At 47.0% G+C, this 27276-nt stretch overlaps 2 protein-coding genes across 7 annotated transcripts; both read right to left on the bottom strand.

Moving 5' to 3' along the window:
- Nucleotides 1-2203: 2203 nt before the first annotated feature.
- On the bottom strand, nt 2204-9310 carry LOC119805272 (EBP cholestenol delta-isomerase). 2 transcript variants are annotated; one of them, XM_038317207.1, is made up of 5 exons: nt 9164-9310; nt 6583-6942; nt 3988-4024; nt 3734-3864; nt 2204-2693 (listed from the first exon to the last, which is right to left on the bottom strand). In XM_038317207.1, the coding sequence occupies exons 2-5, from the start codon at nt 6881-6883 to the stop codon at nt 2470-2472; spliced, it is 693 nt and encodes a 230-aa protein (XP_038173135.1). In that variant the 5' UTR covers nt 6884-6942; nt 9164-9310; the 3' UTR covers nt 2204-2469. The 2 variants fall into 2 exon arrangements, with proteins under 2 accessions (XP_038173135.1, XP_038173136.1); XM_038317208.1 differs by having other exon boundaries at nt 6583-6901; nt 9164-9275.
- Nucleotides 9311-10301: 991 nt separating this feature from the next.
- Nucleotides 10302-22072, bottom strand: Porcn (porcupine O-acyltransferase). 5 transcript variants are annotated; one of them, XM_038316477.1, is made up of 15 exons: nt 21960-22072; nt 21185-21356; nt 19660-19852; nt 19240-19283; nt 18808-18989; nt 18598-18728; nt 18465-18482; nt 17083-17097; nt 16862-16987; nt 16602-16702; nt 15196-15272; nt 15042-15105; nt 14854-14939; nt 13731-13841; nt 10302-10660 (listed from the first exon to the last, which is right to left on the bottom strand). In XM_038316477.1, exons 2-15 carry the CDS (start codon nt 21318-21320, stop codon nt 10559-10561), a joined length of 1386 nt encoding a protein of 461 aa, XP_038172405.1. In that variant the 5' UTR covers nt 21321-21356; nt 21960-22072; the 3' UTR covers nt 10302-10558. The 5 variants fall into 5 exon arrangements, with proteins under 5 accessions (XP_038172405.1, XP_038172406.1, XP_038172407.1 ...); XM_038316478.1 differs by having other exon boundaries at nt 21185-21353; nt 21960-22050; XM_038316480.1 differs by lacking the exons at nt 10302-10660; nt 13731-13841 and adding an exon at nt 13877-14690.
- Between the last annotated feature and the right edge of the window lie 5204 nt (nt 22073-27276).

Below are 27276 nucleotides of genomic sequence, written 5' to 3'. Positions count from 1 at the left end.
TGGGTATACTTCATTGATCTCACCAACCATCTTCTCAGAATCCAGGAGCAGAGGTGGGGCGACACCAGCACAGACACTGCCAGCTGAGACTGAGGGGGACAAGGAAAGGGTAAAATAAAGGTATGTTGTCCCACTTCAATTGTTAAGGACAGAACAATAGGTCTCTCAGGCTATGATGTGCCTCTTAGTTCTGAAGAGAAGGCTATTCCTTGGTTCGTAGGGAAAGCTGCTATCCAGGGCTGAGCAGGTTCAGAGGCCAGACCCCTATCTGGAAGACAGAGCATCAAGCCAAGGAAATGTAACACTGAACAGAATTTTAACTTACTTGGATCCTTTGATCACATTTCACAAGTTGTCCATTGTGGAATGGGATCCACCAGCCCTGCCACTGCATTTTATTTTTTCAAGGCAGGGTCTCACTATGTAGCTCTGGCTGCTCTGGAACTCACTATGCAGAAAGAGTTGGCCTCTGCCCTCCTCATGCTAGGATTAAAGACATGCCCCAATTCTCAGCTTTGCCACTGCATTTTGTAAACAGAAAACTCATCTGGTTTCATAGGTTCACAGCAAGTAGGAGTTCTTGCCTAAGAATGAATCATACCTCAAGTCTTATCCTTATATTTAGTTGAAATTTAGTATTAAAAATTCATGCCAAGGGAGAGAAGGCTCAGGGGTTAAGCGCTCTGACTGCTTTTCTAGCACCTACATGGTGGCTCACAACCATCTCTAACTCCAGTGCCAGGGGATCTGATGCCTCCTTCTGGCCTCCACAGTACAGAAAATAGCCATACTCAATAAGATAAAGGTAAATTTTTTTTAAAAAAAAATCTATGCGCTGGGCAGTGGTGGCAAACACCTATAACACCAGCATTTGGGAGGCAGAGAGAGGCATATCTCTGTGAGTTCAAGGCCAGCCTGGTCTACAAGAGCTAGTTCCAGGACAGCCAGGGCCCTTACACAAAGAAACCCTGTCTCGCAAGGAGCTGAGCATGAGAGGACATGCCTGCACTTTCGCCGCTGGAGAGGCTGAGCCACAGGCGTCGGAATTACCAGTTCATCTTCAGCCTAGCCTTCATGGTAAGACCACCTTGGAATACATAGTAATTTCTTGTCTCCAAATCAATCAATAATCAATAAATCAAAAAAGCTAGGTTTGGCGGCACAAACCTACAATCCCAGCATTTGAAATGCTGCCAGCCTGAACTACACAGTGAATTTCAGGCTAGCTTGGGTTATATAATGAGACCATGACTCAAAAAACAAAACAAAAATTTAAAAAATGCCTTTAATCCCAGCAATTGGGAGGCAGAGGCAGGTGAATCTCAGTGAGTTCAAGGCCAGCCTCGTCTATAGAGTGAGTTCCAGGATAGCCAGGACTACACAGAGAAACCCTGTCTCGAAGGAAAAAAAAACCAAATTTCATTCATGAGTGATGAATGTGGCTTAGGGATGGAGCCTTGTTTAAGATTTTGGATTCTCTTTGATCTCCAGCAATCCAACTTCACCCCAGAAAAAGTTAATTTCATAATGAGTGAAGGATTTGAGGATGAGGGATGGGGATAAACAAAGTTTGCATGCAAGAAGGATATGAATTTAGGGAGACCAGAGGGCAGGAATGTTAGGGACTGAACTGTGTCCTCTTCAAGTTTATATATTGAAGTCCTTACTCCCAGAACTGTAGAAAGTGGCCAGTTTGGATGAAGTTGAAAATGAGGCTGGTATGATGGGCCCTAATCCAATGCAAATGGTACCCCAAGAAAAGGTGCTCACATACAAACAGCAGAAGCTGGGCGCCTAGGGAGATGTGAGAACACAGAATGCAGTGCTAGGAAAGAGGCTTCAGAAAGAGAAAGCCAAACCTTCTGACACTCGACTGACCAGCTCTGGTACTGAGAACTTCCATATCTGCTGTTTAATTCATAGCATTTGGTTATGGCAGCCCAAGCTAATAAGGGAACTACGGGGTTACGGGCAGGATTTATGGGATAAGTCACAGGGTGATCATGGAGGGAGTTCTGTGTGGTGAGTTCAAGGTTCTACAGGGTAAATCACAGGAGTGTGTGGAGTCAGTGTTAAGGGTTTGTAAGGCCAGACATGGGCTATTTCTGCAATGACGGAAGCTATGGATGATCAAGGGATGGGAGAGGTCTGTGGAGTTAGTTACATGACATTGCTAGGATTAGGAATTAAATGTCTCTCAGTGTTATAATTAAAGATATTTTATTTCCCGGTTTTGAAAATTGCCACCATCACGGACCCCCTCCCCCCTTACATCTTTTCCCCAATGGTTCCCGGCAGTAGCTCCACATATTCTCTACCTTTCCTGACTGACTTTTTGTGCTCACTCCTCAGCCGGAGTGTGACTAATCAGATAGTTCTGACCCTCCAACCTGTGGGAGGAGGACTTGGCTCTTCTGGGAGGTGGGCAGAGCGCCTCAGCAACGGTGTTCCGGCCCACTCTACTGCTCTTTAGTTATGCTTGCTTTTAGTTTTCATGACCTTGCTGTCCAACATGCTCTGGGCATGAGTGAGATGCTTTATGGAATCAAGCACGAGGACTCCAGGTACCACCAGCCATATGCCATTCATGATAACAAAGTAAAACCAGAAATAAAGGGGGTGGCCTAGCTCCCCATGCTGGAATCCATCACGCTGCTCTGTCAGGAAGTACAGCACATCCCCGTATATCTGGCCTGTGGGAGGCAAGAGAAGGAAAAGCCCTTGTGAGGACAAGGAAGCTAAGCCAGACTCTCTTCCATGGCATCTGCCAGGTCATTCTTCAAGGACTCAGAGGGCAAAACAAATTCTGAAACTGAAGCTGCAAATCTGAGATAACAAAGTACAAATTTCAGAAGTCAGAGTTTGGGTAATTATTTTTTCCTTTCAGAATTCCCTTCAACCCTCCCCACACTGTGTGGTGTGTGTGTGTGTGTGTGTGTGTGTGTGTGTGTGTGTGTGTGTGTGTGTGTGTGAGTGAGAGAGAGAGAGAGAGAGAGAGAGAGAGAGAGAGAGAGAGAGAGTTGGTATGTAGCCTAGGTTGACCTCAAACTCACAATTCTCTTGCCTCAGTCTTCTGAATGCTAGGACTACAAGCATGTACCTCCACACTAAGCAAGAGCATAGAGAATTCAAGACGGGTGGTGGTAGTGCACACCTTTAATCCCAACACTCGGGAGGCAGAGGCAAGTTGATCTCTGTGAGTTCGAGGCCAGCCTGGTCTACAAGAGCTAGTTCCAGGACAGGCTCCAAAGGTACAGAGAAACCCTGTCTTGAAACCCCCCCCCCCAAAAAAAGAAAGAGCATAGAGAATTCAACTCAGGAGACCTCAGAGATCTAGAACTAAAGGCAAGTTTAAAATCCTAGAATTCATGACAACTTGGAATTTCAGGACTAAAGAGTCTAAAGAGAGCTCATTTATGCAAATGAAAGAAAAGCTAACACTTTAGGTCCTGATTCTGGAGGACCCAGAGACTTTAGGCAGTATTAACTTTATCAAGTAACCTTCATAGGAGGCTCTGATGGAGAAAGAAGAGAAATACACATTCCTCCTGAAGAGGCAAGCTCAGAGAGAGAGAGAAAGAAAGATTTGGATATTTCAGAATACCAAGGAGCTTATAATTCAGCGTGTTTACCCCTTACTGGATACGTATGCAGTCTCACCCACGGGGATGTGCCTGTATCTAGAGATTCCCCCAGTAACCCTTGTAGTGCCAGGTGTAAATTTTCTCCTCACCCACAGAGACCACAAGCTGTAGGACAAAGCGGAAGGGCTGCTGGCGGAGAAAGGCAATCACTACCCACAGGCTGAGTGGTCCCCAGAGCAAAGCTGTGATAGTCTCCATAGAGACGATGAAGCCATCATTACTGCAAGAGAAAAGATGAACACTGGCATCATTGTGCTCTGCCCACAGAATAGCTTGTTAGTGCCCCAACTCACCACTGCCCCAAGCCAATACAGGTTTCCACTGACAGAGGCAAAATACTTACAGGATATATCGGCTGTCTCCCTTGGAATACTCTTTCCCTGAGGCAAACAGATACATGAAGAATCAGGTCAGGAAAAGGAACTCATATTTGTGATAATCACTGTATGACAACAATCTTTATAATATCCCCATGCCTCACTTTGTTCAGCTGGATGGAGGGCGCAGTTTTGATTCTAAGGTTTGTGTGTGTATGTAATGTGTAAAGACTGATACACGATGGTGCTAGGATTGCATGGCACTCAAGGCACATGGTATAATGGGGCAGAGACGATGAGGAGTGTGAGAGTCAGGTGTGATGGTGCATGTTTGTAACCCCAGCACTTGAGAGGCAGAGGCAGAAGCAGAGGCAGGAGAATCAGAAGTTCAAGTTCATTTTTTAATTACATAGATATTTAAAAGTCGGCACAGACTGCATGAGATACTGTCTGGAAAAAACTAGAAGATGGCTGCCAGGCAGTGGTGGTGCAAACTTTTAATCCCAGCACTCGGGAGGCAGAGGCAGGTGGATCTCCGGGAGTTCGAGGCCAGCCTGGTCTACAGAGCAAGTTCCAGGTCAGCCTGGTCTTCAGAGTGAGTTCCAAGACAGCCAGGGTGACAGAGAAACCCTATCTGGAACCCCTCAAAAATAAACATGAAGCATTAGAAAGCACTTACTGCTTGTCACAGTTCTAAGTGCCTTATATAATGTGTGGCATTTACCATCCCCTCTTTCCCAGCCAAGCAAACTGAGGCTTATGTGTGTAGCTTATACATAAATAAACTCTGAAAATAAAACATAATTTTTTGGTGTTAGGGATGGAACTCAGGGTCTTATCCATGCTACAAACATGTTCTACAACTGAGCTACATCCCTGCCTCTGAAATAATTATTGGAGTTTGGGAGAAACATAATAGACAGAAGGCAGATTTTCACTGTATATTTCTTTAAATGGTTTGATATTGACTCATGTGAATATATGTATAATCAAAAAGTTAACAGGCTGGGTGTGGTGACAAAGGCCTTTAATCCCAGCACTTAGGAGGCAGAGGCAGGAGAATTTCTGTGAGTTCAAGACCAGCCTGGTCAACAGAAATAGTTCCAGTCCAGCCAAAACAATGCAGTGAGATCTGTTTCAAAACAAACAAGTTGTGGAGGTGGACAGATGGCTCAGTGGAGGATAAAACACTTGCTGCTCTTGCAGAGGACCTGGGCTCAGTGTCCATATAGAAGTTTACAACTGTCCCTAACTGGGTGGGGCATGGTATCATACCCTTTAATGCAAGCACTCGGGAGGCAGAAGCAGTCGATCTGTGTGAGTTCAAGGCCAGCCTGATCTACATAGCAAGTTCCAAGCCAGTCAGGTCTACATGAGACTGAAAAAAAAAGCCTATGATAAGCAACGAATGTCATGTGTGCATTTTGGGCTGGAGAGATGGTTCAGCCATTAAGAGCACTGACTGCTCTTCTGGAAGACAGGGCACTCACATGGTAGCTCACAATCCTCTTTAAACTCCAAGCCAGGCAGTGGTGGTGCACACCTTTAGTCCCAGGACTTGGAAGGCAGAGGCAGGTGGATCTCTGTGAGTTCGAGGCCAGCCTGGTCTATGGAGTGAGTTCCAGGAGAGGCTCCAAAGCTACAGAGAAACCCTATCTTGAAAAATAAAACAAACAAAAAACTCTTTAACTCCAGTCCTGGAGTTCCAATTCCCTTTTTTGGCCTTTGCAGGTATTGCATACATTTAGCATATAGACAAACAGGTGGGTAAAACACCTTTGCACATAAAAATTAAATTTAAAATTATTAATTAAAAAAGGTTTTAAAAAGAACAGCCATCCCTATCTTCAGTTTCAAGGGATCTGGTGCCTTTTCCCTGCCTCCACAGGCATGCACACAGCACATACACACATGTGCAGGCAGAACACTCATATGAATAGATGAAAATTATTTTATTTTTTATTTATTTCTATCTAAGGTTGTGTGTGTGTGTGTGTGTGTGTGTGTGTACGTGTGCATGTGTGTATCACATGTATACAGGTGTTTGGAAGCCAGAAGAGGTGTCAGATTCCCTGTAGCTAGTTAGAATCATTTGTGAAATGCTTGATATGGGCGCTGGGAATTGAACTCAGGTCCTCTGAAAAGAAGTCAGTAAATGTTCTTAATCATTGAGCCATCTCTACAACCCTATTTCATTTATTTTTAAATCTCCCCCTCTATGTATGTATGTAGGTAGGTATGTATGTATGTGCAGTGAGCTCAGAGGCCACAAGAGAGTATTAGTTCCCCTGGGACTGGAGTTATAGATGGTTGTGAGCCACCATATGGATGCTGGGAATTGAACCCAGGTCCTCTGCAAGAACAGCCAGTGTTCTTAACCACTGAGCCATCTCTCCAGTCCAAAATTAATAAATCTTTTTTTTTAAAAAAAACAAAAAACAAAAAGAATATCAGCACAGATAACAGCTGCTTACGCTTTGAAAAGAAGTTAACAGAACTAAAAAAGAAAGAGAAGAAGGAAGAAAGAAAAAAGCAAACAAGCATGGGGGGTGGTGCTTAAATATCAAAGCCAATCTCTACCCAGAAAATTCCCTCCCACAGTACTAGAACTCGGGACTCACAGAGTTGGGATAAGAAGGCTTGGTCTTCAAGAAGGATGTCATGGTAGAAAGAGAACCAGCCCTCGATCACAAGGTGAATGAATGTACAGACAGTAAACCAGCACAGGGCCAGTCGACGCCAAGTTCCAAGTGGAACAACGGAAGCTCGATCGGACAACAGCCACGTGATCACAATTAGGACCCCAGAGACGGAGAATAGGCCAGCCAATATATGCCAGGTCGGGAGGTCATTAGGCACAAAGTTGTCCAGCCTCAGGTCCCTGGGCCAGTATGGGTGTAAGGGGCCCATATTGGTGGTCATGCTTCTATGGGCCGCTGGCTGCTTGGAGATAAACAGGGAGGAAAAAGGAACAGAAAAACCTGGGCAAACAGAAAGTACATGGTGAGATAATTAAACCAAATCCAAATAGTTTGCAATAAGAAATGTAAATGAGCCGGGTGGTGGTGGTGGTGCAGGCCTTTAATCCTATCACTCCAAAGGCAGAGGCAGGTGGATTTCTGTGAGTTTGAGGACAGCCTGGTCTACAGAGCGAGTTCCAGGACAGCTAAGGCTGTTACACGGAGAAACCCTGTCTCAAAAAAAAAAAAAAAAAAAAAAAAAAAAAAAAAAAAAAAACCAAAAAATGTAAATGAACTGGATCCATTATTTAACAGAATTACTATAAGACTGGAGGTTTAAAAACAGACCAATTTTAGCGGGACCTGGTGTCACAGGCATTTAGAGTCCCAGCACTTGAAGGCAGGTAGATCTCTGTTGACTTTGAGGCCAGTCTGGTTTACATAGTGAGTTCAAGGTCAGCCAGGGCTACACAGTGACACTCTGTCTCAGAGGGAGGGGTGGGAAGGAGAAAGAGGAAAAAAAAAACAAGGTAAAAACTCTAATTTTGAGCCATTTCAAAGAATATAACCAGGGCTGGAGACATGTACTTGTTCTTGCAGAGACCTGGGTTCAATTCCCAGCACTTACACAGTGGCTCACAACCATCTGTAACTCTAGTTCCAGGGGATCCAACACCTTCTTCTGGCTTTTTGGATATATATATATATATATATATATATATATATATATATATATGCATATATGCAGGCAAAATAATAATACATATAAAATAAAATCAATCTTTTAAAAGACTGTAACTAAAATACAAATCTACATAAATAATAAAGGCTTGTCCCAAGTCTCTGAGAGGCCTCACAATAAGAAATAAGCCTGGCTCGAGACTGGTGAGCTAGCTAGGAAAAAACATGGGCATGAGAAGGTAAAAGGTCCTCCTCGCTCTTTTGGTAATGGTGTCAGGGATTTCGACATACTTAACCAGTCCTCCTGTAAGAGAAACTATACCCTGTTTCTGGAAAACAGCAAAAACAAAACTGTCAAAACTGACTAATAAACTTTAAGTTCAATGTCCTTGCCAAATGTGTGTAGTTATAACAGTGTGTGATTAACACATGCCTGAAATCCCAACATTCTTGAAGCTAAGGCTGAAGGATTGCCATGAGTTCCAGGCTAGCCTGGTCTACATAAAAAGTTCCAGAGTAGCCAGAGCTACATAGCAAGATCCTATATTCAAACAAACAAACAAACAAACAAACAAACAAACAAACTCCGAGATTAAATAGCTTCCCAGCCCCCTAAATTAGATATATAGCTTCTGCTCGGCACCTAGGTGCATTTCTCTCTGAACACTCTTCCAAGTGCAGCTTTCTACTGGAGTAAACTCACTAACTTGCTTCATGGTAATACATCCTAGCATTTTCTTACACGGCAGGCAGGTTTCAAGAAGCCTAAGCAGAGACCCCCGAGGCTCCAAGGGATCCTCAGGCTGCACTGCTAAGCTACATTGAGTTGTATTTCCTGTTTGTTATTAGTCACAGACTCAGCCCTCAAGGGGTCACAACGTGGCAAAGGGCACACGTACAAGTCCTGGTCCCACTCCTCTTGGTCACCTCTGGTGGAGGTGACAAGAACCAAAGGCCTTGATCTCAGCCCTTAGGGGTCACAATCTAGTGCTGGACACACAGCGATCAGTCCTGACCAAGGCCTGCATTGGTCACAGTCTGGTGGGAGGGTCATTGTCAGCAAGCCAGGTCCCAGCACTTGGGGCTCAGTTTGGTAGACCGACACAGGGACATAGATAGCCTGGGTCCGCTGCGGGAGACACTGGCAGGGATCATTCAATTGGAAGCTACTCCTGCCCGCACAGTCCAGGAAAAGCAGTTGGGAGGCTGCAGAGATGACCAATCAGAGCTATAGCCCTATGCACCACGCTCTAAAAGCCAGACTCCAGGAAATTAGTGTACCGTGCCCCCAGCAAGCCAGAAGGAGTAGCAAAGGCAGGTCTCAAGGGTGGTGCTAACCATAAGAAAGGGGAATAGAGCCCAGAGACCACCAATCAGAACCAGAACCTTCCACTGCCGCTGCCCAACGAGAGGGCGAGTCTTCCGTCGTCTGGACAACGGCTTTTGGGCCCAGGTCCCGCGCAGGCGCTGGGTAGGGCAGGGCTCCCAGGCAGGCGGCTGTTGTGGAGGGCCTGGGCACATGTCGGGGACTCGGGCAGGCTGGCAGGCAGAGAGCACTCACCTAGGCGGCGCGATCGCAGGGCCACTTCTTAGTACAGGCTTGTGACTTTCCAGGCAGACCTGAGCGCTCCCAAATAGCCCCAGTTCCGCCCTCGCTACTTCCCCGCCTAATGGAGCGAACCAATAGTGAAGTGGAGGAGGTGACTTCTGCCAATAGGAGTCCTCCGTATGTCTCAGGCCCTGTCCTCGCCCGTGGTGCCATCTTCCCTGTTGGCTGAGACTAAGTCAGGAGTGGGGTGGAGACCAGGATCCTCCAAGGTCGGTGGGCATTTTCTGCCAATAGGAAATCCACGCTAGTCTGGGCTTCAATTTCCCCGCCCCTTTATCAATCGCAGAAGGTGAGGATAACGAAGCGGTAAATCTTGAACATTTGCTAATGAATAGGCATTGCGCAGCCCTCTATCTCTTAGTTTTCTAGGCAACATCAGTTCCCAGGCCCATCCTCAGTCCGAATGCAAAGAAAATATGACAGGTAGATCGCATTCCGCACAAACCTAGCGCCCACCTGAGCTCAGAACTCCCCAGCCCTGACAGCATCGGCCACCCTCACCAGTCCCTACTTCAAATCGAAACTATTCAGAACCCTCACTCCTGCTGAGCAATTGATGTGAAGACTCTCAACCGTGCCAGTTCTTAAGAGCCAAACAGAACATGGAGCTAAACCAGTGGGCAATCACACCTCGCCATCATTCAGTCAGAAAACACCCATTTCAGACTCAGCATAATTATAACCTGCAACACTTAGTCCTACTGACCAATAGGCATCAATTCTTCGTCTGTCCTAATTTGAGCAACCAGTCAGAATAAGGATCACTCAATTCTTTATCATTTACTATTAGTGCTCCCTCCACCCCACACCACCTCACCCCATCCCACCCCACCCCACCCCTGCCGCCCAATCTGTTCTTGCTCTACACAAGCAGGACCAGGATCAGCCAATCATTAGCAATCTTAAATTCACCACAAACAGATCACAATCTGCTCCCGCTTCTGAGTTTTAGTTTCCAAACCCTCATCTGTGGCATTCCTTCTTTGCTCTCTCCTCTTCCCCTCTGAGCAGTGAAGAATGAGCCTGTTTCGTATTTCTACTTTTATTTGACAATAACAAACTGCATATAAAAAGGGAGAAGGCAGGCGGGGAGGCCCTAGATCTGCTCCTCTCTACATCCCCAAGTATTCACCATTCCTAGGCCCCAACGAGGACCACCCCCTTCCCGCCTGGTAGTGGGGTGGGGATTGACAGGCAAGGGAAGGTTGTGTGTGTTTGCGTGTTATGTACAGGGGTGTTGGGGCTCAAGAATGGAGAGGGTCAAGGAGTAAAGGGCCTTCCCTCACCCCCCATGGGGGCTGGTACCCTAAGGAGGGGTCTTGAAGGGAATTATGAGAGTCATATGCTTCAGCCTATGAGACGGTAGACGATCCAGCATCCAAAAGTGACCCAGTGACTGGCCCAGCTGAGCTCTGACCACTTGTGGACAGTGTATGCCATGCCGTAGCCCTGTAGGAGAGAAAGAGGTCATGGTTCTGAAATTCAAGGACAGAGTCTCTCAGGAAAAGCCATCCTTTGCCCAGGGATATTTGGTATGTCCTCGTATACTTAAGTGACAGACGGGTCTAGGTACTTATGAAGGGTAACCAGATAGTGTTTTTCATTCCTTAAAGATCATTTCATGGGGATGAGTGTATTATAGCTTGATAGTAGGGTGTGTGTTTATATGCAGGAGACCCTGGGTTTTGATTTCCAGCAGCAACAAAAAGGTCATTTTAAAAACAAGATGATGTGCTGGATGTGGTGGGTTGTGCTGTTATCTAAGTCTCTGCAATATGAAATCATTGGAAATCTGAGCGTCTACCAATAAGGAACAAAATAAACCATGTTGAACTCTTGCAATGGAAAAAATGAAGATGCTATGTGCTTAAAAAACTGGGGTAAACAAGGTGTGGAAGCCCATGCCTTTAATCCCAGCACTTGGGAGGTAGAGGCAGGCCGATCTCTGGGAGTTTGAGGCCAGCCTGATCTACGGAGCTAGTTCCAGGACAGTCAGGACTGTTACACAGAGAAACCTTGTCTTAGGGGAAAAACCTGGAGGAAAGAAATTAAATTAATTAAATATATTGTATGTTTGACATGCTTTGAGGAAGACAGTTAATAAATGAATTAAAATGTTTGCCTGTGCATTTCGCAGTGACTATCTCCAATGGTTACTTTTTGTTTGTTTTGGGTGCTAAGGATGACATTTCAACCATGGTAGACAGGGCTCTACCACTGTGGGCTCTACACTCCCACCTCTAATGTATTTTTTGTTTGTTTGGGTTTTTTTGAGATGGGTTTTCTCTACATAGCCCTGGCTGGCCTTAAACTCATTCTGTAGACCAGGCTGACCTCAGACTCACAAAAATTACCTGCCTCTGCCTCCTGAGTGCTGGAACTAACAGCATGCATCACCACACCCATTCCTAAAATGTTTTTAAAAATGTTAAAGAAGGGCTGGAGAAATGGCTTAGCGGTTAAGAGCACTGATTATTCTTCCAGAGGTCCTGAGTTCAATTCCCAGCAACCACATGGTGGCTCACAACCACCTGTAATAAGATCTGGTGCCAACTTCTGGCCTGCAGGGACACATGCAGGCAGAACATTTACATAATAAATAAATAAATCTTTAAAAATGTTATAGAAAGCTTGGCATAGTGGTATATGCCTTGTAATCTCATGTATTTGGGAGGCTGAAGCAAGGATGATCTTTTTTTATATATCTCAAATAGAAACTCAAGTGGGCATGACAGCTGATATGTAATCTTTTTTTTTCCAGACAGAGTTTCTCTGTGTAGCCCTGGCAGTACTCCCAGATCTTACTCTGTGAACTAACCAGGCTAGCCTTGAACTCCAAGATCCATCAGCCTCTACCTCCCAAAGTGCTGCTGGGATTAAAGGCATGTAATCTTGGCACTAGGGAGGCTGAGATTTGAGAAAAAAGATTTAAACTAGCCTGGACTAATACAGAATCCAGGAATGAAACAACAAAAACAAGAACCGAACAAATCCAAATTTTTTTGAGTCAATGTTTTTCTACGAACTCACTATAATACAGACACCAAGCTGGCCTTGAACTAACAGAGACCCACTTGTCTTTGCCTCCCAAGTGCAGGAACTAAAGTTGTGCACTGCCATGCCAGGCTGCAAACCCAAGATTTTGTTTTGAATGAAATTTTTAAAATATTTTTAATCAGGAAAAAACCATAAAAATTTATTTTCAGGTAAGATTTTAAAAATCAGGCTGGGTGGTGGTGGCGCACACCTTTAATCCCAGCACTCGGAAGGCAGAGGCAGGCAGATCTCTGTGAGTTGGAGGCCAACATGGTCTACAAGAGTTAGTTCCAGGATAGGCTCCAAAACTATAGGGAAACCCTGTCTCCAAAACAAAACATAAATTTTAGGTGATTTTTGTTTCTTTGTTTTTTTCAAGACAGGGTTTCTCTGTGTTAACAGCCCTGGCTGTCCTGGAACTCACTTTGTAGACCAGGCTGGCCTCGAACTCACTGAGATCCACTTGACTCTGACTCCCAAGTGCTGGGATTAAACACGTGTGCTGCCACTACCCAGGCAAGGTGATTTTTCTAAAAGTAAAGTCTCAATTATGTTGACCAGGTGGCAACATTCCTGGGCTCACACATTCCTGCCTCAGTGTCCCAAGTCGCTGGCACCTGTAGGTATGTATCATCACTCCAAGGAACATAAATTTTAAAGCAGATTCCAGGGCTGGGATGTAGCTTGATCGGTAGCATACAGGAAGCCCTGAAATCCATCCGCAGCACATATAACCTGGGTCTGGACAGACATGTCTATAATCTAGCACATGGAAGGTGTGTGCAGGATGACTAGAAAGAAGTTCAAGGTTGTCTTTGGCTAATAATAAGCTTGAGGCTAACCTGGGTTACATGAGTGTCTTTGTCTCTCTCTGTGTGTGTCTCTGTCTCTCTCTGTCTCTGTCTCTCTCTCTCTCTCTCACACACACGCGCACACACACACACATATGGGGGGTGAAGGTGGGGGAGGGCTGGAGTGTGTAACATAGTGGGATGCTTACATGTTTTGCACCAAGCCCTTGGTTGGATCTCTAGCAGCCCATAAAACTGGGCTGTGGTGGTGCCTGCCTGTCATTTCAACCCTTGGGAGGTAAATAATGAGTTTGAGGTCAGCCTGGAATACATGAAACCCTTCCCTCAAAGTTATACACAAAAGTAAAACCTGGGGCTAGGAGGCAAAGCAAATGTATATAACACGAGGGAGGGCCTGGGTTCAGTTCCTAACAGTTAAACAGAGAGAAAAGCTTGGATTTTGTATTCTATCTCAGAAGAATGGATTTTAGAGAGTAAATAAGTAAATATTGCAGTTTACTCAAAGGAAAGAGCCAGCAATGTGACTAAATTTGAGGGACAATGGGAAAGATGGAGCAAGGCATTTGTACAAGCTAAACCACGTGACCTTTGCTTGGCCTCACTGCCTTAGTCTTCAAGGTTCTCCCAACTGCTATCCCTGGCCCACCTCCCAGCCCAGAGCACCACCTCACCTGCTCCTCTGTGGTGTCGTCCACATCGACATCAAACAGGGAGCCCAGGTAGGCCAGGTGGAAGACAGCCAGGGCCCCAAAGAGCAAGTTTAAGGCTCGTACCCTCAGGCCCTGTGGGGGACAGATAGATATATTTGGCAGCTGGACCTGCCCACTGTCCCCCACCACCACCTGTGCAGGGAAGCCCAGGGAGGACACAGGCACTGTGGGTCCCGGGAATGAGGATGCCCAGGGTACCCCGAGATAGGAAAAAGATGGTTCAAGGAGCCTCTTATGGGAGCTCAGAGGTATCCAAGGACGAGGGTGTTGGTAACCACGAGGGCGTCCAGGTTGGGGGAGATGCGAGCGTTCAGGCAGAGGAGCAAGAATGGTGGTGAGGGCTTTGAGCCAGGGAATATGGTGATGAGCATCGTTGCCGGGTGGGAGACAAATGTGAGGTTGTCTGCATTTCTTATGGCAAACAGAATGAAAACAACAACAAAACCAAAACAAATCCCACCCTGACCTAGGGGGCCCATCTTTCCCCTCTCCCCATCACTCTGCTCAAGCCATGCTGGCCTCCTCACTGTTCCTCCAAGATTCCCATGTTGGGGTGGGACTTTATGCTGGGTATCCCCTTTTCCTAAGATGCTCCCCTCCCTTACTTTTTTTACTTAAAGAACTCACAAGTTGCCTCACCCATGGAGGCTTTCCTGATCTTCCCAATGAAAAGGGAAACCACCGCCACACTTCCCATCCCATTTCCCTTATGCTTAGCGCTACTCACAACCTGACAAACTACTATTAGCCTTGACTGACTTTACTGTCTCCCCAATTAAAATCTTTGTCCCACGGGGCCAGGACTTTGGCCTGCTTTGTTCACCACTTTGTCTCCAGCACCTAGAACCAGCAGGTGCTCAATAAATGTTCAGTGGGGGGAACGAATGCCAGGTGTGTATACAGCAGGTGCTCAATAGATGCCTGTTAGAGAAACAGATGCGAGTGAATAGAGGCGAGGTTTTAGGAATGGCTCAGGCACCAGAAGAGGAGGCTGGGCACCCGGACACAGATACAAGATGGAGACAGAAGTGACATTTTGGAAAGGGCAGTGTTGGGTACAAGGTTACCCATGATGAACTCTCACCAAGCGATGCCGATGTGAACAGTCTGGCAGACAACGCTTCGACAGGATGCAGGCACTGAGGATCTGAGCCAGGCGCTTTCGGAGGACTGGACAGGGTGGGACAGCAGGTAATGCAGTTAGTCTTTGGGACCACTGGAGCTGGCCTCCCATAAACCTCCCACAGGGACTGTACTGGGCTCTGCACTCACCATGTTCCACGTAGGTGATAAATGCCAGGGACAGCAGTACCGCAGCCAGGTGGAAACTGAAGCCCTGGAGAGTCGGGGAAGGAGACAATGAGAGCGATGAGGAGACTCTGGTTCCCCTGCCCAGCTTCCCTCCATCCAGGTCTGTCTCGCTCACATGCAGGAGGGCACTGGATGCGTAGGTGACCAGCACGGCTGAGAAGGTCCCCAGGCGGAGAGCATTCTTGAAAACATCTGCAGGTGAGAGAGATACAGGTTCAGATTATCCGGAATGTCCACCAGCCCTTGCAGGGAGTGACAGGTAGGAAGATAACCACAATCTGTTGGGGCCCTCAGGATAAAGTCTATGATGTCCTCAACTGTTACAAGCCTGAAAACGAACTCCTAGTCTTCCTTCCATCCTGCTTCAGCCAGACTTCACAAGGCTAGCTAGTCAGTGCCAACTCTCCATCCTTCTAGGTCCTTAGGGCAAAATTCAACCTTCCCAACACACCCACACTCTTAGCAAATCTTATCAGTTCTTCCTTCAGAATCCACCAGAATCCTACACTTCTCTGTGCCCCGTTGCCACCACTCTTGTGGCTCTGGGCCGCTCCAGTGGCCCCCTCTCTCCACTTGCCTTCATCTAACTGAAGGGATCCAGTTACAAAGAAGCCAGGGGGATCCAGTTCCAACCCAAATGACTCTCTTCTGATCCCAGCCCTGCCCGGAGAGGCAGTCTCGCAATGGTCCAGGAGCCTTTTGATGATCTCTGATCTCATGTCCCGCTACTATTCCACCTTGCTCACTGTTCTTCCAATTCTGGGGATATAACTGAGCAGCTTGCACATGCCCTACCCTGGAGTCACGTTTCCATTCCCCTACGACCTCCTTGCTGTCTCTCCGACACACCAGACAAACTCGCACCTCAGGGCCTTTGCACCTGCTGTTCTCGCCATCTGTCACATTCCTCCCCCACATATCTGCATTCCTTGCTCCTTCAGTGTCCTTAGATCTTTGCTCAAGTGTTAGGGAAACTTGCCCTAGATAAATTACTTTCCAGACCACTCTTCCAGACCACTCCCTACTCCTTCCTGTTTCAACATCACTATTACTATTCACGTAGACATTTATTACTACCCGACTTACTGCATATTTTTTCCCTAATTATCCACCCTCCGAATTGCCACTTTTACCAGGTTAGCAAATGTCGTGTTTTGTTTTTTTTTTTTGTTCCTAACATACCTTGTTTTTGAGACAGGACCTCACGTAGTACCCAAGGCTGACCTAAAACAGTTGTGTAGCTGAGGATGACCTTGAACTTCTAATCCTCCCGCCTCCACCTCTAGAGAGCTGGGATTTCAAGAAGGTACCAGACACCCAGTTTTTATGTGGTGCTAGGGATCAAAATCTTGGGTTACATGACTACTAGACAAGCACTCTACAAACTGAGCTAGACTAATAGCTATCCGCTGCTGTGTCTTCAGCTCCCACCACGCCTCAGTTGCCCGCTAAATGTTTGCTGTATAAATGTATGAAAGGGTCTGGGTTACCAACTTTTGGAGTGGTAACTTGGGGACTCACAGTTATTTAACCAATAAGACATGGGCAGATTCCAGCTTGTGACAACTTCCACCATGGACCGGGGCAGCTCCACATTCAATGGTCTAGAGACTGTCAGGTCCCTTGTGGGAAAAACAGACATGCCATTACAGTTGGTATCTCAAGCTAGCTGGTTACTATGCTTCCGTCTTGACTGGTTCCTTCCCAGGATCACCTCCCACCACCCTACACTTCCTCCAGGCAGCACCCTGTGGGAGAAGGGGCCAAAAAACCCTCCCCACCATTCCAGGTGGTCCTTCTCCTCTGTGAAGCCAGCCCCGGCCAATGTGGCTGTCGCCTCAGACAGAAAGCCCACAAAATAGTTGCTGAAGTGGAAGGAGACAGCACTCTCGTAGGCCCGCAGCCACCTGTGAAGGAAGGGCCAGGAAGGAAGGTATTATATCCAGGTCCCAACACGACACCCCCCCCCCCATGTCTCAACATCGCGGCCTTGTGGACTCACCTTACCATGGTGCCCCTAGGGCCCCCAGAGGTCAGGAATGCAGCAGAGAGGAGAGAAAAGAGAGTCAGAGAGACCCTGGAAATTGGCCTGAGTTCTTCATAGATAAGACAGGAACACGGTAGCAAAAGAGGCAGACTCTGATGCTCTCTCTCTCTCTCTCTCTCTGTCACACACACACACACACACACACACACACACACACGGTAAGGTGATTGATTGATTCCACATGGCTCAAATGAATGCATGAGCTGGCATATGACACAGCCCTGCATACTAAAATGGCCACACGGCCAGACAAAATTGTTCTCAGCCTCTCAGCTCTCTAACCAGATTCAGTCACCTTATAAGACAATAAAATAAAACCTTAGTGAGACACAGAGACAGTTAAATGCCCACTATGCACACATACACGGTCAATTTCACAGACAATGTCAAAAACAGAATAGTGCCCTGCATTCCAAAACACAAAGATACTTCAATTAGGCCTGGGCTTTGTGCCCGACAGTTAAACTCAGGGGCACTGGTCAAGTGACTTCACTTTTTTCAGTCTCATTCTCTTTTCTTTTTCGAGACAGGGTTTCTCTGTAGCATTTGGAGCCTGTCCTGGAACTTGCTCTGTAGACCAGGCTGGCCTCAAACTCACAGAGATCCGCCTGCCTTTGCCTCCCGAGTGCTGAGATTAAAGGCGTGCAACATGACGACGCCTAGCCACTTTTTGGAGTCTCATTAGTGTCAGATATAACCAAGAGCCAGTGAGTAAGAGTAGCGAGTCATAAGATCAAATGGCTAGCAAACAGCCAGATACAGTCCTGGTCAAACGGGCACAGGCTCATAGCTTGTCATAATCCTTTAGGCAGATAGCACCGAGCAGTTTAAGAGGCAGACAAACTGCAGAGTCAATCACAAGCCGGCACACTGCATGCTGTACAGGCAGACCAGAGTTACAGATAAGCCAGAATCACCGACCCAGGTTTACTCTAGCCAGTGACAGCCACACAAGCCCACCACTGACAATGCACAGCAAGCCAGTCAGGATTCTCAGCCCAACACTCAGAGAGTCAGTGGCCACAGGCAAACAATTCAACTCTGTTATCGGGAGTCATGGACAACTAATACACACTTTCCGCTTTCCATTACAGTCACATAGCTTGTTTCTATTGGTACAACAGAAGGACATCCAGACACAGTAGTGTTGGAGTGTCAGTCATACACGGAGTCACTGAGCCAATCTTGGTCAAACAGACATCCACAGACAGACACTTGGTCTCTGTGTAGTAATGGGGTAGATGGTCAGTCAGATTCAGATGTCTGGAACCATATGGTCCAAGGCTATGGCCCAGCCCTGGTCATCCCACTTGCCCTCAGCACCTGCCCTCATTTACCTGGCTTTGCGTTTCTTGCTGTAGTAACAGAAGACAGACAGAAGCATTAAGAGACAGGCTCAGAATTGGGAAGACCCCAGGCTCCTACCCAACCCCCTCACTGCTACACAGGGGCCTTGAAGGCTGTGCTCACTTGCGAAGGAGTCGATCACCGTCGAGGGGGATGAAGTAGGGGAAGAGGTAAGGGCCCACACAAGTGGACAGTACAAGGCACAGCAGGGCCAGCGCCAGGCTCCGGGCCACCTTCTTCAGCCATCGGCGGCTCTGTGGGATCAAGGATCCATGAACACTGCCCCATGGCGGCTCCCACAGTCCCTGCCCACCTGGCCACCCAGGAGCTCACCAGTGGGCGGCCTTGGACAGCCTGTAGGTAGCTGTGGAAGGATATCCAGGGCCCAAAGACGATGGTGCCCACAAAGTAGAGGTATCCCATGAACTCCACAGGTGAGGGCACTGCACCCACCTCGCCCCGGTCCAGGTCGAAGCCCAGAGACACCGCCTTCATGGCCACGATCATCTGGGCCCCTATGTGTGGGGCCCATGGTCAAGTGTATGGACAAGAAAGCATGTCACAATGAAAGATAGGGTGTACCAGGTGTGAGGTGCCAGGAAAGGGAGACACGATGATGAGCAGAAAGAGACAGAGAGACACAGATGCCAGGGGAGAGGGAGACCTGCACTGTATGTGGTTTAGGAAGTGGGAAAGTCAGGGAGGAAATAATCATGGTGAGGGCTCTTAGGAGATGAGGGGGGGAAGGGGAGCAGAGCTACCCACCTCGCATCTTGTGCCATGTCACGGTGTCCACCATGTGCATCTCACTGAGGAAAAAAGGTGACGGTCTTGGCCCTATGCTTCCTAGGGCTTTGGACACTATGGGGGGCATCAAGGTATTGAAGGGGTTCTGCCTTTCTGATGCATACTACATACTAAGAGAAAAAATCCCTAGCGCACCCTCCAGGGGAAGCCCACGATCAACCCATCCTGTACAGCCTCATGAAAGGAGCAAGTGTTCCAGTCTCCTTATTCAGGGACACTAGTCACTCTCTCTCTCTCTCTGGTGTCTCTTTGGAGAATGGTGATCCCTGACTCCTCCCTTTCTCCTTAGAATCCCATGCCATTTTATCTTGGACCACTTCATCGAGGCCTTGGGGAGCCGCCTGCCTTCAGGGTGAGGGTGAGGATGCACACCCATACCCCATGAGTAGGTAGATGAGGATGGTGATGGAGAGGAAGACGCCTCGGTGAGAGGAGTGTCGGCAGAGGAACAGCACGAGGTAGCACAGGAGGCTCAGCAGCACGACCCAAACCATGTGCAGCTGGAAGAAGTGGTAGAGGCTGAAGAAGCCACCTGCCACGGTGCTTGCATGCTTCAGGTAAGACGGTAACCCTTAGGGGACAGGGAGAGAGAAACGGGGGGGGGGGGGACAAGAAGTGGGAGGTTGGTGGGTTGGCAGGAAGAAAGGAGGACTTGGGCAATAGGGCCCACTTTGGGCAAAGGCCTAGAATGTGATGGGGATGAAGGGGACCCAAAGCTGATACTGATGAGCTGGCAAGTGTAGCAAGGTCTGGATTTAAAAAGGAACATCTACTAAGGACATTTCAGGGATCCTGAAAGAAAAATTATTAATTTATGTTGGACAGTATTGCATCCAGATTAAAATTTTGCATGGGTGCGGGATGATGGTTGAAGCTATGACTGGGGGTGTGTGTGCTTTTGTTCTCAGGGACCATATACTGAAGGACTTGGGGTAAAGTGTCATACTACTATTATTGAAATGACTCAGGAAGATGGCAAGCTTTTCTCTTTTTTTTTTGGTTTTTCGAGACAGGGTTTCTCTGTAGCTTTGGTGCCTGTCCTGAAACTAGCTCTTGTAGACCAGGTTGGCCTCAAACTCAGAGAGATCCACCTGTCTCTGCCTCCTGAGTGCTGGGATTAAAGGCATGCGCCACCACTGCCTGACTAGAGCTAGCTGTTATAGCAAACTATGAACTATGGAAAACTTGGTGATTGATTTATATGTGTGTGTGGTCTCTGTATGTATTACTATTCTTTCAACTTTTCAGTAGCTTTGATGTGTGCCAAAATAATAAAACTGGAAAGAATTCACTTAAGATGAAAGGAAAAGGAATGAGAATCTTTGGTTTTCAGAAATCTCTATATCGTATAGGAATCCTGGGAATTTGGAACTTTCTCATTTGGATATTGACCTGCTATGATTGTGGAAGCTATAGAATCTAAGAACTCAGAAATTTCATCATGCCCTGATTACAGAAATACATACTGTCAACATTTTGGAAGCCCAACATGTGAAAATTTCAACTTGGCAAGCTCTTTAAACCCATAACTATGATACTTTGTAATATGATACTTGTAACACCAGCATTTCAGGATCTGATTGATAGATAACCTTAGAATATAGACAGCTGAGAATCCGACAGTCCCCGAGTGCAAAGAATGCTGAAGGTCATGTCTTGGTTTAACAGGATGTGGCTTGGCATAGTGTGGCTTGAGGTGGCTGTACATAAAGAATGTGTTGTGGTGGAATGGAACTTAGCTTAATGGGATGTGCTGGGATGTGCCGGACCTGTAGGGGCCTGGTTTGACATGTCAGGATGTGGCAAGTTAGGATGTGGCAGGGTAAGGTCTATCTTGATATTCGTGATTGTGGCAGATTAGAGAAAATCTGATGTGGTGGAACACAGTGTGGCAGGCACTTACCCAGCCTCCAAAGGAGGCGGCAGGCGAAGCAGATGGTAAGGAGCAGCCAGATCTGGTCAAGGCCCTGTTGGACAGTAGGCAGGAGACAGCCCTGCAGTAGCTGCTGGAAAAATTCCTGGCGGCTGAAGGTTGCCATTGTGGATCCACACAAATGGATGGACAGATGGATCTGCTAAAGGGAGGACACAGAGACAGTAAGATGTCCACGGGGCTACCCACAATCAAGGTTTGGACTTGAAAACTCAGGGGTTCTGTTTAGGGCTGCCAAATCCCCAGCGTGGTATTGGAAGGTTGGGGGGGGGGAATGTGAATCAGGTACGTCAAGCTGAGCCACCAACTGTGCTAGCAGCGGGTGTTCTAGATGTACTGCGACCCGCAGGGAATGAAGGACCTGAATGCTGTGAACAGTCCGGACAAATGATGATAGACCTAATATATCAAATGGGGCGGAAGAAGTGGGTTTCCAAGGTAGTCACTCAGCGTGGAGAGCAGAAAGGGGGAGTCTGTGACACTTAGGGGCCGTGTGCATCTCTCCTTGTATGGATGTATCCTCCGCGAGCTTCATCTTACCCCACTCAGCAAAAAGCGGCCAACAAAGCCCTGCCCTGGTCGAGGGATTGCAGGAAAGTGGAAGTGTTGGCAGGGGACATAGCAGGGAGGGAAGTCCTATAGGTGATGCGGACGAGGTCCCAGGACAGGAGGTACAGATCCGTGCCCAGGAGGCCAGCGTAAGGATGGGAACGTGGGAGCCGCGCGCACACTACTGGAGACCTACCTGGCGGAAAGGAAGCCGTGGTCCTGGGGGCCGGGGACGTGCACTGCTGCCACCGTCGCCACCTCCTCCGGGCAGCCTCCCCCGCAGGCCGCAAGGCCGGGACCAGCAGTGGCTCCCAGGGCGGCGCGGCGAAGCGGGCCCTTTAAATCCCGGGGCGGGCCAGCGGCTGAGTTTCTCCAATCGGAGAGCGGGAGCGGGGCGGGGACCGGGAGGAGTGAGCCAGAGCATCGCGAGGAGGAGCAGCAGGGTTGAGGGGCGCGGGGCGCCTGAGCACGTCGGCGCACGGAGGGTTCGCGGGTGCCCTTTTCAGGCCAGTTGCTATTCCAGCCCTGAAACGTTCGAGACGTTCGAGGCGCAAGAATTTCTCAACTTCCAAGAAAACGTTTCCTAATGATTATTTTGTAATCCTTAAGAATCAAGATAGAAAAGATAAGGGAAGGGTTGAGGCTAGCCCCTTCTCTGCCCCAAAAAGCTCTCCCCTGCGGTTCCTCTAGTTTAGATTTTACCAGGACCCTAGTAACAGCTGGAAAAATAGCCGAGGTTCCTCTTTTCCTATCTCTTGAGAGATCGGAAGGAAGGAATTTTCAGTCTTCCTTAGCCTCAGGGACCAGCCAGGACCTTTTGTAGGTAATGACTCTGTCACCTAGGAGCACTCACTAGGTGCCTTATCGACCCCCTAAGGGCAAGCTGTGAGCATTTGGTTTATCATTAACTGATTAGCTTAATCCGCCACCCGACTGGACCCTACAAAGAAGGTGACTTCAACTGATAACTAAGTGTTCCTGTAAACTAGAAAGAGGCTAAGAAGGAACGCTTAAAAGATTGACCCTGACAAAGATCTGTACCGCTCTCTGTACCAACACAAAGGGTTTGTGCAGCACGGTTCTCTCCCGAAAGTACGCAGCCGCTGCCGTTGTGGGCTTTCAATTCTATTCCTAGGCTAATGAAACCTCAAACTCCCCAAGAAGAGCCCATTTTTTTTTCCTAAGGCGCACTTATAGGGCATTAAGGAGCTTAGCTCCAAATGTGAATGTGAACAGAGAAGCATGCCCAGGTCAATCTTGACCTCATCCTGACCCCAGGACCTAAGGAAAACAGGTTCTAATAAGATTAATGCCTGGCTGTATGGAGTTAAGGAAGTTGTGCCCATTCACTCTGGGCGGTGTCCCTTTCTGTTAAACAAAAGGGCGGGATTAGCAGTTCTTGGCTTGGAGAAACTCTTTGCCTGTCTCCGTCCCTGCAGTCTGGGGATGCAACGTAGGGGCCCGGCTTTCTAGGTAAATGCTCAGCCACTGAACTTTTTAACATGGATTTAAATGGACTAAATTAATAGTCATGTTTACAAGCGAAAAATATTTAACACTGTGGGTATGTGTATCTGTACATACAAATGAATGCTTACACAAGCCAGGTGCACAAATATTAAAGTCCTTTCCTCAAAGGTAGACTTCAGGGCTGGATTCTCAGTGGTTAGGAGCACTTGCTGCTCTTCCAGAGGACCTAGATTTGATTCCCAGCATCCACACAGGTAGCTGACAACCATCGGTAACTCCCAAGTACCCTTGTGTATATTCATATATAAATCTAAAAACAGTAGACTACAGCTGGTGTGGTGGCGCACGCCTTTAATCTCTGTACTAGGAAGGTAGAGGCAGATGGATCTCTGTAAGTTCGAGACCATCTGGTTTACATACTGAGTTCCAGGATTTTCAGGACTACATAGTGAGACCCTGTGTCAAAAAAGAAATAACTAATATCCATATTTTGGGGCCATATAAGAAACATGTACATATCAATAAGAAAAGGAGCCAGGTGGTGGTGTCACACACCTTTAATCCTAGCACTCAGGAGGCAGAAACAGGCAGATCGCTGTGAGTTCGAGGCCAGCCTGGTCTAGAGAGCGTGTTCTAGGACAATTAGGACTCTTACACACAGGAACCCTGTCTCGAAAAATAAAAAGAGAAGAAGAAAAGAAAAGAAAGAAAAGATAAAAAGGATGAAAAGGAGAAAACACAGAAGACAATGGACAGAATGCAAACAGTGAGCTGCTTCACATCCAGACTATGTGGTGCTTGCTTCCTTCGGTGCTAGGGATGGAGCACAGCAGCCTGTTCCAGGAAGTCTGGACATTTGAACTAGATTTGCTAGATGATGAACTAGATGAACTGGATGCCTTTTGGGGGGGGGGATGTTAAGGGATGGAGAATCTCACTAGCCCTGGCTAGTTTGGAACTCTGTAGACCTGGCTGGCATTGGATTCACAGGGATTTGCCTGTTTCTGTCTCCAGAATTCGGGGTTAGAGGTGAGTGCTACCACACCGGATCCCTTTTATTCACTTCTTTATTTGTTTTGTGGTGGGGTCTCACTGTGTAACCCTGGCTGTCCTAGCTGTGCAGAACAGGGTGTCCCTGAAATTGCAGAGATCTGCCGACCTCTGCCTGGTATTAAAGGTGTGCACCACTGTAATCAGCTCCATTTTATTTTATTTATTTACTTTTTTATGGGTATGGGTGTTTTGCCATCATGCATGTCTGTGTAGCACATCTGTGCTTGGTGCTCAAGTAGGCCAGGCAGAAGAGTGCATGGATCCTCTGGGACTGGAGATATAGTCAGCTGTGAGCTGTCATGTGGGTGCTGGGAACTGAACCCAGGTCCTCTGCAAGAGCAGCCAGTACTTTTAACTACTGGCTTATTGCTCCCCTTTCCCTTGTCACTAAGTTTATTAAAAAATTGCACTAAGCGGTGGTGGTGCATGTTAAATTGGAAGCATAACCCCAGTCCCTGGCCTGAGAGTTGCTTTGCTCTGGACTCCAAATCCCAGCTTGCCAGACCATTCCCACAAGGTATTTAAGTGGCCTCCTAGAGGAGGGTCTGCAAGGGCTCCCTGCTGTACCGTCTCCAGGCCCTGTGCTTGGCCACCCAGAGAGTCATTCTTATTTTTTTATTGATATTTATTGAGCTCTACATTTTTCTCTGCTCCCCTCCCTGCCTCTCCCCTCCCCACTTCAATCCTCCAGCAAGGTCCCCATGCTACCAATTTACTCAGGAAATCTTGTCTTTTTCTATTTTCTACTTCCCATGTAGATTAGATCTATATAAGTCATTCTTAATAAAACGATGGGTATTTTGATTTGGTTTGATTAGACCTAATTGGATTTTTTGCGCTGGCGGAGCTGCTTTTTTCCTCATCAGTACACGCCTTCAATCCCAGCATTTGGGAGGCAGAGGCAGGCAGATCTCTGAGTTTGAGGCCAGCCTAGTCTACGGTATGAGTGCCAGGAAAGGCTCCAAAGATACACAGAGAAACCCTGTCTTGGGAAAAATAATTATTACATTTTATTGATGGGGAGAATGTTATGACAAATGTACGGAGGGCAAAGGCCAACTTGCAGGATCTGGTTCTCTGCTTCTACTATGTGGTCCTGGAGATTGAACTCAGATAATCAGACTGGGCAACTAGTTAGTGCCTTTATCCTCTGAGCCATCTTGCCAGCAGCCCCCACCTGCCTCCTTTTGATTTTTGTTTGTTTGTTTGTTTGTTTGAGACAGGGTTACTCTGTGTAGCCCTGGCTGTCCTGGAACTCTCTCTGTAATCAGGCTGGCCTCGAACTCACAGAGATCTGCCTGCCTCTGTCTCCCGAGCCCTGGGCTTAAAGGACTGCTGCCCCCCCATCCCCTTTTTAAAAAAACAGGATCTCATATATCTCAGCCTGAATGCAATATGTAGCTGAAGATAAACTTGAATTTACTATCCTCTTGCCCATAGCACCCATGTGCTTGAATAAGAAACAGGAGAGTCTATGTTGTGACCTGTGTTATACTATTAGTTTTATTCTGGTTTTAGTCTCCTTTTTAAAGGAAATGTGCTTCGGTCTTGACTTTCATGATCCATAATCTTGATGGGTTTTCCCATTTGTTTTGTTTTTGTTTGCTTTGTTATGAAGAATGCAGGCCAATTCGTGGGAAGAAAGTCCTTCATGATGAATTTATCTGATATGATTAGATTTAGATTATGAGCCTGGGGCAAGATTCCACAGAGGTGATTCTGTGTGCTCAACTAGCAGGAGGCACAAAATCCTCAGTATTTGCTTTGATTAGTTGATTACGGTGATGTTGTCAGGGTTTCTTTACGGCATATGTGCTTTTCCATGTACCTAGTATTTTACTGGGAAGTTTTTTTGTTTTTTTTTTTTTTAAAAAAAAAAGAAAACAGCAGGTTTCCTTATCTTGCTTTGGTGTTATCCAGCCATCAGGAGATACTGGAGATTGTGTAATTGTTTCTCAATCCCAGAGTAGACACTTAAATTTTGTATCCATTGGTGGTTTTAGCCTGAGGGAATTACTAATCTGATGGTGGCTCTGTGATGGCTTTTTTTTTCCCCAAGACTGGGTTTCTCCAGGGAGCTCTGGCTGCCCTGGAATTCACTCTGCAGACCAGGCCAGCACTCACAGCTCCGCCTGCCTTTGCCTCCACTACTGCCTGACTGCTGGAATTTTTAAGGTCTTTCTGTATAGCACTCATAAATCTTATTTTAATTGACAGGTCAAAACTAGTATTTATTTCTTTTTAGAGATAAGATCTTGCTAGGTTGGCCCCAAATTCCTAGGCTCAGGCTATCTTTTTTGTTGGCTTCACAAGTATCTGTGACCACAAAGATGTGTCACCATTGTGAAGCTTGATTTTGGTTTGTTTGTTTGTTTGTTTTAAATTAACAGAAAAAAGTCGCCATTTGTAGTGGCACATGCTTTTAATCCCAGCACTCCCTGGACAGAGACAGGCGGATCTCTGAGTTTGAGGACAGCTTGGTCTACAGAGTGAGTTCCTATACATGTCTGTCTACCCATATGTGAGCCAAATTCTTGGGCCAAGAGAGGGTGTTAGATCCTCTGGAGCTGCAGTTACTAGAGGATGTGAGTCTCCAAGTCAGATCCTCAGTCTCTCTAGACCATTTGCTCTTTTTTTTCCTGTTTTAAATCCCCCTTTTAAAAATATCTGAATTAGGGGGCTTGAGAGATGGTTCAGCAGTTAAGAGCTGAGCCATCTTGCTTTTTTAATGGATCCAGGTTCCATTCCCAGCACCCAAATGGCAGCTCACCACTGTCTGAAACTCCAGTTCCTGGGGACCCTCTTCTGGCCTTCCTGGACACTGCATACATGTGGTGTACATACATAAACGCAGGCAAAACAGTTCTATCTAGAAAACAAGAACAAACCATTTTTTTTAAAAAGTTTTATATGACAATGAATTTTTTTAAATTTAATTTCTTTAAACGTTTTTAATCCCAGCACTTGATCAGTGCTATCGTATATGCTTT

The sequence above is a fragment of the Arvicola amphibius genome, chromosome X (genome assembly GCF_903992535.2).
Source record: "Arvicola amphibius chromosome X, mArvAmp1.2, whole genome shotgun sequence".
In the NCBI taxonomy this organism is placed as follows: Eukaryota; Metazoa; Chordata; class Mammalia; order Rodentia; family Cricetidae; genus Arvicola; species Arvicola amphibius.
The sequence above is the reverse complement of the archived record's forward strand: the minus strand, read 5'-3'. Positions and strand labels throughout refer to the sequence as shown.

Bases quoted from the DNA above. Each gene is read 5' to 3' on its own strand.
- LOC119805272 (XM_038317207.1), bottom strand. From the start codon at position 6,883: ATGACCACCAATATGGGCCCCTTACACCCATACTGGCCCAGGGACCTG. The intron at 4,025-6,582 runs GTGAGTCCCGAG...TGTTTGCCTCAG, and splicing joins AGCCTTCTTATCCCAACTCT to GGAAAGAGTATTCCAAGGGA. The intron at 3,865-3,987 runs GTAAGTATTTTG...TTTCTCTTGCAG, and splicing joins GGAGACAGCCGATATATCCT to TAATGATGGCTTCATCGTCT.
- Porcn (XM_038316477.1), bottom strand. From the start codon at position 21,320: ATGGCAACCTTCAGCCGCCAGGAATTTTTCCAGCAGCTACTGCAGGGC. The intron at 19,284-19,659 runs GTATGGGTGTGC...TTTTTTCCTCAG, and splicing joins CTCATCTACCTACTCATGGG to TGAGATGCACATGGTGGACA. The intron at 14,940-15,041 runs GTGAGTGCAGAG...CACCCTGTCCAG, and splicing joins TATCACCTACGTGGAACATG to TCCTCCGAAAGCGCCTGGCT.